The sequence below is a fragment of the Festucalex cinctus genome, chromosome 1 (genome assembly GCF_051991245.1).
Source record: "Festucalex cinctus isolate MCC-2025b chromosome 1, RoL_Fcin_1.0, whole genome shotgun sequence".
In the NCBI taxonomy this organism is placed as follows: domain Eukaryota; kingdom Metazoa; phylum Chordata; class Actinopteri; order Syngnathiformes; family Syngnathidae; genus Festucalex; species Festucalex cinctus.
Window position 1 is genome coordinate 46,709,060 of NC_135411.1, and position 10,304 is coordinate 46,719,363.

The 10,304-nt window shown below is 41.2% G+C and overlaps 1 protein-coding gene across 1 annotated transcript; it reads left to right on the forward strand.

Moving 5' to 3' along the window:
- The first annotated feature begins 361 nt into the window (after positions 1 to 361).
- rpl5a (ribosomal protein L5a) lies at positions 362 to 6,979 on the forward strand. The gene is made up of 8 exons (XM_077538265.1): positions 362 to 500; positions 801 to 870; positions 2,002 to 2,117; positions 2,191 to 2,325; positions 2,433 to 2,635; positions 6,105 to 6,282; positions 6,570 to 6,661; positions 6,818 to 6,979. Exons 1-8 carry the CDS (start codon positions 498 to 500, stop codon positions 6,918 to 6,920), a joined length of 900 nt encoding a protein of 299 aa, XP_077394391.1. The 5' UTR covers positions 362 to 497; the 3' UTR covers positions 6,921 to 6,979.
- Positions 6,980 to 10,304: the final 3,325 nt, after the last annotated feature.

Sequence of the window (10,304 nt, forward strand, 5' to 3'; positions counted from 1 at the left end):
TTATATTGTTTATCTGTTTTATGTCTGATATTGTGGTTGTCAAATAAAGCTAATAGGGTGTATACCTACTTTTGCACCCCACAGTATTTTTACTAGTGATATTTTCAATTGGTATTGTGCCATGAAATTTTTCAATATGTACGCTGGCTCAGTAAATGGTGGCAAACACTGTGTCAATGCAATGAAATCACAACAATTGTTCATGTATATTTGTATTTTTTTTTTCATTTTATGCACGACTCTGAAGTTGTTAAAATGTCTTTCCCCCCCCCCCTTCCCTTCTATAGAAATGATTAAAAACAAAACTGAGGGAGAACCGTACAATTGTTGTTTTGCATTATGCTGCCATCTGGTGGCTTGTCATGTTACCTCCAATGCTGCAGGGGGCGCTAAACTGCCGATGAGGCCTAAACTAGTTTAAAAAACCGGCTAATTTCCGCTGAAGTCTGAAGTAGTGTCACTGAATCGGAGAGGAAAGAGTGAAAAAAGCCTCTAAAATGGTGAGTTAACCTTAACGATTTAGACTGCTCTCGTCCCTTTTGTACGTTTCCGTGTAGATTTTTGATGTTAGACGAGCGTTTGCAGTGGTTTGATGATCGGATGGCGTCTGATAAATGCCGGGCGTTCATTTACAGCGTGGCGCTTTTCATAGCAGGCGAACCTCAAGATGACCGAATAAAATATTAGCAAAATCACGTTTGCATGCAAGTGTCAACATTTCAATGTGTGTGCAACTTGTTTGAGCCCGTAGCATTTTTCGGGGGGTTTCTAACACACGTGAATGCTTCGTTTCTTTTCAGGGTTTCGTGAAAGTGGTGAAAAACAAGGCTTACTTCAAGAGATATCAAGTGAAATTCAGGCGGAGGAGAGGTATAAATTAATGCACAAATACATTTGCTTGATGATTGAAAGTGCGGTTCCAGTTTTGATTGCACTTTTACACCGAATCAATTCGAACACCTCAAGTCCAGAGGTGGCAAGCTGTACTAAAAACAACATAAACAGAATCGATACCAATAAAGTGGTAAAAGAAGTAATGATTCAACTCAAAACAAGGTACAGCCACATGAGTTAAGGGGTTTCATGATCCAATAGATACCTGTTTTCAACTGTAGACACAAAAAGTACAAAGTGTACCATCCCCCATTCAAAAACACAGTAATGCAGATATCTGAACAAACTACTTACTTCAGTATGTCTACTTGAGTAAAAAATCATTTGTACATCAAAGTAGCTGTTTTATTTGTGATGATAAGTCTGCAGAGTAAAATGTAGTTTATCCTTGGCTGATGTTTAATGTCCTTTTAAGACGGGGCTGAGAGAAGCAACAGAACCAACTAGGGGTGTTAAAAAAAAAAAAAAAATCGATTCGGCGATATATCGCGATACTACATCGCGCGATTCTCGAATCGATTCAATAATCGGCAGAATCGATTTTTTTTTTTTTTTTTTTTTTTAGGATTCACTCCTTGAGCATGGAAGAATGTTATATGAACGGCACATTAAGCCTTAATATTTTTATTTTAATGCTGTTCAAACATGAAACAGATTACAACCTCTATAAGACTGAAATTTCAGATAAATAATACATTTTCATATAAATCTTACACTCTACAAGCTTACTGATTAGTATTTTCTAAATATGAATGAAAAAAAATCGCAACAATCGACTTATAAATTCGTATCGGGATTAATCGGTATCGAATCGTGACCATTCGTATCGGGATTAATCGGTATCGAATCGAATCGTGACCTGTGAATCGTGATACGAATCGAATCGTCAGGTACTAGGCAATTCACACCCCTAGAACCAACCCAATTAAAACATCGACACTAAAATACTAACGATCCCATTGAATTGGGGGAAGACACAAATTGCAAATACAAAGGGGGTGAAAATCCAACAACAAAAATGAAATTTGACAACGTGCAATATGACATATCCACTGATGCACCCCAACTGTATTATCATCTTGTCAGAGTAACGATTTTGTGTTGTAGAGGGCAAAACGGACTACTTTGCCCGCAAGCGGCTGGTTGTGCAGGACAAGAATAAGTACAACACACCCAAGTACCGGCTGATCGTCCGCTTGTCCAACAGGGATATCTGCTGCCAGGTCAGCTGGGGGAAGATGTGAGCAGCTCTTATGTACCATGATGATGCCTTTAACAATTATTGTCTCTTAACAGATTGCCTATGCAAAGATTGAGGGAGACCACATTGTGTGTGCTGCTTACTCCCACGAGCTGCCAAAATACGGTATCGCCGTAGGGCTCACAAACTATGCCGCTGCCTACTGCACTGGACTGCTGCTTGCCCGCCGGGTAAGAACTAAAGCACTTATAAACATGTATATGTGCTTTTGTTGTATCATTTCACTCTTACATATAAGTATGACAACGTTTATTTGGAGTCTTTCCTTATCCCTTAGCTATTGCACAAGTTTGGCATGGATCAGGTGTACGAAGGTCAGGTGGAGGTGACGGGTGGTGAGTTCAACGTAGAGAGCTTGGGTGGTCAGCCGGGAGCCTTCACCTGCTACCTGGACGCGGGCCTGGCCAGAACCACCACAGGGAACAAAGTGTTTGGAGCGCTGAAGGGAGCGGTCGACGGAGGGCTGGCCATTCCTCACAGGTCAGTTGGAGATCAATTGTGGACATTCTTCCAATTGAAAGACAATTGAGGTGGTCATTGATTGGTCCCGCTTGTGTGGGGTGGTTCTCTGCATCTCGATGATGATCCCAAGCATGCTGAGCAAAACGTAGTTGGTCCTTCGTTTGCACCGGCTGATGTTTCTTGGATAGGATAATGGAAAATTACCATTAATTTAATCTAATTTTAAAATTCCCTATATCATACAAAATGAGCTTATTTTAAGCTTTTAGCCATATTAATTCCTCTATTCACCCATCTCTGAGCATTCCTGCTCATTCTTGCTCTGGAAGCACTAGCCCCTCACCACCCAAGAAAACGACTGGGTCTTCACTTATCGACATACATAATTGAGGACCACCGCTGTAGACTAAACTCACCCCCACTTTCTCCAAGCAGAGTGTGGGATGCCCGACAAGCATATCCCGGAAAAGAGGCACTTTGATTTTGCCACCTGGGCTGAGGCACTGGCATCCCTGACTGGAACTCCGCTCTTTAAACTTTTCCAGCGGGATGCCTGACAAACATTACTCGAAAAGAGGCACTTTGACGCAACTACCTCGGCGACAGACCGTTCAGCAGCTATTTGTCTGTAATCGTCAATTATCAAAGGACTGCCTGGTTAACCGTGGCTAGTACCAAAGTTGATTGACTGGGAGAGTAAACCTTAGAACTTGCACAATTCCCACACTCAAAACCTGATGTAGACGTCAGAGCTATAAGTAAATCAAACCACTAACTGAACTGTGATAAAATATTAGTATAAGCACTGACGTTCGCTTCGGTGTCAAGAACAATATGTCTGACGTATTTTCTTGTATTAAAAATTAAACTTACTTGTTACACACATTACCATCTGCATGGATGAATAGTAAACACATCAATGCTGTATAAAGATTGTCACTTGACTGGTCCGAGGATGTAAGGCTTCAGACAGTTGTAGCAACCCTCGTCTGTGGTTCGCCAGTTTTGTGTTATCCTGTGGTCTGGATGGGCCGTAAAGGCAACATGAGACTTTTCGTAAGCTGCGCACCGTTAGTGTGTGTTTGTAGTTTTGGCGTGGTTAAGGCCAACAGTAACTATTCCAAATGGCATGAGAGAGTGGCCTTGATCTCGCCACTCAGCCTGTTCCTTTCTTAAATGCTACATTATGTTCTTCCATATTAACCGTTTGGGTGTAGGTAGCAGCCGAAAACGACATCATGAACGGGGCAAAGACTTTTTTATTTATTTATTTATTAATTTTTTAAGAGCATACAGAAGGCTTTGATGCAGCCTCTGAACTGAAGAGAATACTTGAAGCAATGGTAGTTATTACAAAAACGGCCATCAGGTGTCACCAGAGTATAAGAGATCAACCCGGGCCATGTTGCAACAAGCTCTTTTCCCCACTGTTTTAAACAGATTTGTGAATAATGGTTAAATTTCGCTATATTCTAATGTTAATTGCTGCAAAACAGAAACAGATAGAAATATACTTTTTCTTTTTTCTTTTTTTTTTTTTTTTGTGACTCTTATCTTTCTTTTGCTAGGTTCCATGTTTTTATAGCCAAGAACACAATAGTCTGCGGCCCTTGCAAAATCAGTCAAAATCCAGTAAAACAGCCGGGAGCAAAGGGGCTTGCTTCAGTAAAAATGGCTGGGAGTGAATGAATTAAGGACAAATATATTGTCATTATCGGGATCTAAAAACAAAGGACATTACATAAGTGGTTTGTAATTGATGCAACAAAATGGTGGAAAATCACTTAAAGCTGCTCTTTATAGGTGTTTGCCCAAAAAATGTCTTTACAATGGTCTTTTTATTTGACCCTTTATGACTCAAACATCTTTTCTTTAGCAGATTAACACCTTATCTGTTAAATGACTTGACAATGGGTAATAGTTTTCATTCAGACTGGATTCAGGTTCGAATTTTCCACCCTCTGTCTGTGAATGTGACGCCATGCGTGCAGTGTGCATGTGAAGACGGAGTGTGCAGTTTCATTTTTTGGCCACATGTGGCAGTACCAATTCGATATTCAATTTTCTACATTGAGCAGCTTTAAAACAAGAGGATAAAGATGAAACCTATGCAAACAAATTGTGATCCCATGTTACATAGACTGAGTAGTTAAATTAATACATATAAACACCTTCATGTAATGCTCATACATAACGCATTTGCTCCCAAAAAACATAAATATGTTCTATTTTAAATGTTTGTGTCCCAAAGATGTATTTATACAGCATACAGAAGGCTTTGATGCAGCCTCTCAACTGCAGAGAGCGGGTGAAAAAAATTGCAGTAATTACAGAAGCAGCCTGCAGGTGGCAGCATAGTATAAGAGATCAACCAGGGCCATGATGAAAACAAGCTGATTTCCCCACAATTCTAAGCAGATTTGTGAATAATTAGATTAAACTGAGCTACTATTTTAATGCTAATTATTGCAAAATTGAAACCGATAAATACTTTTTGTCCTGATGAAAGAAGAGACTTGAATCTTTCTTCCATGTTTATAGCAATACAACACAATATTCTGTGGGCCTTGCAAAATTAGTCAAAATCCAGCGAAACAGCTGGGAGCGAAGGGGTTTGCTTCAGTGAAAATGGCTGCGAGTGAATGAGATAAACATGTCTTGCCTGTGAACTAAACATTCCATCAACAATAATCCACCAGATGGCACCAAAACAATAACTTCAATTGCCTTGGCTTGCTCACAGTTAGGAATAATAAAGGATAAGTTAACACAAATGGGAAATACATGAGGTTCACTATTCTGTATAGTGACAAAATAAAATTCTCAATTTAGTTCTCAGTCTGAATGTGAAATCTGGCCCTCTTTAATTGAACATAATGCTGATATATTCATGTGAAGCCATGGCCATTTCTGTTGTATGAATGACGACAGGTGGATGGAAAGGTTAATTGTAAATTGCGATCATGTGGCATTAAAAGCAACGACAAACACGCAGAAAGTCTGTGCTCAACAGAGAAGCAGAAAGAGAGGTGGACTTTTATTATTTTGTGGCTTTCTACCTCCAATATAAACCTCTCTTCGTCCATATGTCGCTGGTGTCTAAAGCGTGAATGAGCACCTCGCACGTTAACTCCAGGCCCGTCTACGCCCACATCACGTTTTGCTAACATGCTTGCGAAATAGGAGCTGGCGAGTGTTTTATCTTGAAAGGTAACCGGAAATGTATTTTGAAACTGCGTCGGTCTTCCTGTCCCGCTCGATGTGCTTTGTGCTAGCTTGCCATTTGCCGGAGGCCTACCGCTGCGGCGTCCGGCAAAAATAGAAAATCTATCCTTGCGGAAGGGCTGACACGCAACGCACAAGCAAGCGGTGCAAACTGCACCATTCGAATGAATGGAATCTAATTGCTTGCGTCGCCGGAACGCACCGCAACCGCATCCGGTGTAAATCCGGGTAAGCTTCTGAGGTGTCTTCTTCTTGTTTGCAGCCTGAAACGCTTCCCCGGTTACGACACAGAGAGCAAAGAGTTTGACGCTGAGGTGCATCGGAAGCACATCATGGGCATGAACGTGGCCGACTACATGTCTTACCTGATGGAGGAAGACCAGGACGCCTACAAGAAGCAATTTTCGCGTTTCATCAAGAGCGGAGTCACGCCGGACACGGTACGAGCAAGGCGCAACTTTCACTCTTGTCGGCTGTCCACCCGAGTCCCACAATTTATTTATTTTATTTATTTTGATACATAAGCTAAAGGTGGTTATCTGTCTTGCTTCTCTACGATGAGCCAAAACACGCTGAGCAAAACGTAGTTGGTCCTTCGTTTGCACTGGCTGATGTTTACTGTCCTTTTCAAGACGGGGCTGAGAGAAGCACAAATACTGCACTGTAGTTCCATCAAACACTCTTATGGTGACATTAACATGATTTTTTTTTCCTTTTCACTTTTCAGGTTGAGGAAATGTACAAAAAAGCACACGCCGCCATCAGAGCAAATCCCGTTCATGAAAAGAAACCCAAAAAAGAGATAAAAAACAAGAAGAGGTGGGGTTTTATGTTAGTTTTATTTCCCTTCAAATCAAGTGACATGCACACAAAAATGGCTTGTGACATTGTAGGCAAATCAGTCTTTGCAATTGGTGATTTTGTTTTTGAACTGCCAAATGTTAACAGTGCCACTCTCTGCTTCTGCCTGGGCAGGTGGAACCGCGCCAAGCTGTCCCTGGCACAAAGGAAGGACCGCGTCGCTCAGAAAAAGGCCAGCTTCTTACGAGCGCAAGAGCAAGAGGCCGGCGACGGTTAGCGGCCACGCTCTGGCGCAACAGTGCATTCCGCAAACAAATAAATGTATCCCAAAAGCTACTTCTGACTTTGTTGATGGTTTGTGCAATGATAATTTAGGATGGGTAAGTCGTTACCACAGGAAATGGCATAATTGATTACATTTTTCACATTTGGTCCTTTGTCACACACAGCTCACAAAATGTTAGGGATACCGTGTTCTAGGGCTGGGCGATAAATCGATTTAATTCGATTAATTCGTACATTGAAAGTGCCACAATTTGAAAATGAGCTAAATCGTGAAATCAAGGTGCTTATAAATAAATACACATAATCTAACCTTGAGCGGCTCGCTTCTGTTTATGCTCGTTGTTTTGGGGTCCTTCGTTTGGTGGCTGGCGCGCTTGCTGATGACGTCACCCTACTATAGTGAAGCTGCGGTATGTGACATCATCGGTAGGCGCGCAGGAGCCCGCAACAGCCGTACAGGCAGTCCACGTCACCGTCTGTTTCTTTTCACTCACACAAACACGCACATAAATTAATGAACAAATTAATTCATTAATCTGATGTGTATTGCGCACAAGTTTGAAAGCAAACGAAGGAGAGTTGCAGGTTTTGTTCTGATTCTTCTGAAATTGTGATGATGCATCTTATGTTTAAGTGTGCAGATCCCAAAAACATGGGAAGGAAATCAAGTTTGATGAAATTTATTCCAAAACACAGCTGCAAAAATACGATAGTACACTTGCAAATGAAAGGAAAGAGCTTGCAAAAGGCAAGAACCAAAACCACCGAAACAAGAATCTCAGGTCTTGACATGGTCCAGGTCAAGTCTGAAGTCAGTCGGATGAAACGTGTAGGAGAGGTGGGCAAAAGTCTGCCCCCTGTAAATGTGCAAAAATCGTAAAAAATGGGACATTCAAAAATTCGTAGCTCACTTCCTGTTCATTTTAGCATATGGGTCCAAGAGACTTATTTTTTATTTTTTTTTGGTAGGTCTTAGGTTCCCTCATACACGTAGAAGTTTCTGAAGACGTTGCTTAAATGTACAAGTGGGGCTGCTTCGTTAAAAAAATTCTAGGCGGCGCTATTGAGTCATTTTTGTAAAAATGGCACAATCCACCATAAAATATCGCTCATTTTGCCAGGCCAGATGTGTGTGCCAAGTTTTGTGTTTCTGTGCCAGTTTAGATCCTCAAAATTGGCGTTTTCTTGGCGAACAATGCTTAGCCACGCCCACAGTGATTCACGAAAACTCACAAACTTCGTGTTGTGACATCATGTAGGCCGAAACCCTCATCTGAGCAAATAGGTAGGTCCAGTTAACGTGTTTGGAGAAAAACGTTGAAGAAACGTAATAAAAAAAAAAATCGCCAGTAGGTGCCGCTATCAGTAAGATGAAATCTAAGTTTGTAGATGTCTTAAGGGCTGGACTCTGATCAAATGTGTGAAATTTTGAGAAGATAGCATCATCTAGGTCAATTTAAAGCAGCTTTTATTGTCACGAAAAATTATCAGATTTTGCGGCACTGTATAGGCCACGCCCTTTGGCGAAAAGTTTCAATATTCGATGTGGGGCATGATCAACATCTTAAGGCTTTTCAACTGGATCCCTTCAACGAGCACAGCAGCTAAAAATGTAACGCATGACATTTATTCTCACCTCTAGGTGGTGCTTTATGTATAACTGAATTTTATCATATAGATGTTTTCAGGCCGTGACTATTAAGTTGCATGAGAAGTTTGGGATTTTTTGGAGCTTGTACATGGGAGTTATTAAGCATTTGCTCTTTTTGGACAAATTAAATTTCAAAGGCAATATTTGATGCTCCGCCCCCGTCATATAGTTTTTCGAAAAGTCAAGATTTTTTGCCCAGTTTTTGTCTCAGGTCTTGACATGATACATGCCAAGTTTGATGTGAATCGGATGAAAACTGTTTGCAAAGGGGGAAAAAATATGGCCACAGTGAATGGGCCAAAATTGGACATTCAAAAATTCATCGCTCACTTCCTGTACATTTTAGCTTCATGGTCCCAATTGACTTTTTGTGCGTCCCGGGGTGCTTATGTGTCTGCCAATTTTCATAGCTGTAGGTCAAACGTGCCGGGATTGGTTTTTATTTTTCTACGCTAGGGGCCGCTATAGAGTCACATTGTTATGACAACATCAGAATATCACACTTTTCGCCGGGCCCGAAGAGTGTGCAAAGTTTGGTGAGTTTTCATAAATGTTTAGGTCCTCAAAAATTTGATCTTTTGCGGAGAAGAAGAAAGAAGAAGAAGAATTCGAACGAAAACCAATCGGGACCTCGCAGCGGTCGCTGCTCGAGCCCTAAAAATTCAAACAAGCACAAAACTGAGGTGAGACGGGAATCAAAGGTGAGGTTGAGACTAGTTGGGCAAAGTCGGTGGATCAGCAAGAGGATTAGGCCGACAAACTGGTGTACTCAGCTGCCAAAGGCAGCCTAATCAACACAAAACACAACACAAAACAGGTGTGTGGGAAGAAAGAAGAAAAATCGTGATGCTCCTCCGCTCCCATTCATTCCTTGAAGTACGAAATGCATCTTTGGATATATTCACAGCCAAGCCTTGACCAAGCCACAACCGATGCATTCTTGGTTTAAGCTAGCAATAAAGAACGACATCCGGGAATTCCGTGTGGTCTTGGCTTATGCATACTTTCTATTGGAACAGTACTTGGGCCGCCATTGATGACGTCTCGCGAAATTACAAGGACGTAAGTAAAGTTTTTAACCGATGTTTTTTGCACAAACATATTTTGAAACATCCAAATAGTAGTACAAATCCATTGAAAGCAAGTCACATGATATAACCCCGATGAATTACGGAAATGCGGCAGCGAGGTAAGTCAGGTACTGTAGTTTTTATCTGTCCCAGTCGTAAATATTTCAAACTCTGTGTTCAAAATGCCAAGATCATATTTGTCTGACAATTATAATAAACTACTGTGATTTTCACTCCCGGCACCTCTCTTTACAGGCTGACCTTGCTCCATAAATTCTTTATATTGTAGCACGTCCTGTGGCTCACAATCATCAGTCTTCAGTCCATTACACAAACATCTGTCTGAATCTCAGACTCGTCTGTCTGGCAGCCAGACTGCCCATTACTGTGACATGACTATTTAGACAAGGAAGGCCAGAGGGGATGGCTCATAAATAATTACAATGCAAGCATTTAAACTTTTTGTCCAGGGAGCTGTTTCCCCACTACTATTTTATTCCTCAGCTCCCTGCAATGACGCACAGCAATGGCTGCTTGGGGTGTTGAATGGATGTTCTCAACATCTCATAATGGAACTATAATATATTATTTTAAAGAAAGAAACAAATTACAGTGGTGCAGCTGGTGCACATCTCAAATTATCTTCCCCTATTCA

What these genes read in the sequence shown, in the direction of transcription:
- rpl5a (XM_077538265.1), top strand. An exon ending in ACAGGGATATCTGCTGCCAG is followed by an intron (nt 2,118 to 2,190) that starts GTCAGCTGGGGG and finishes GTCTCTTAACAG; the next exon opens with ATTGCCTATGCAAAGATTGA. An exon ending in GCGGAGTCACGCCGGACACG is followed by an intron (nt 6,283 to 6,569) that starts GTACGAGCAAGG and finishes TTCACTTTTCAG; the next exon opens with GTTGAGGAAATGTACAAAAA.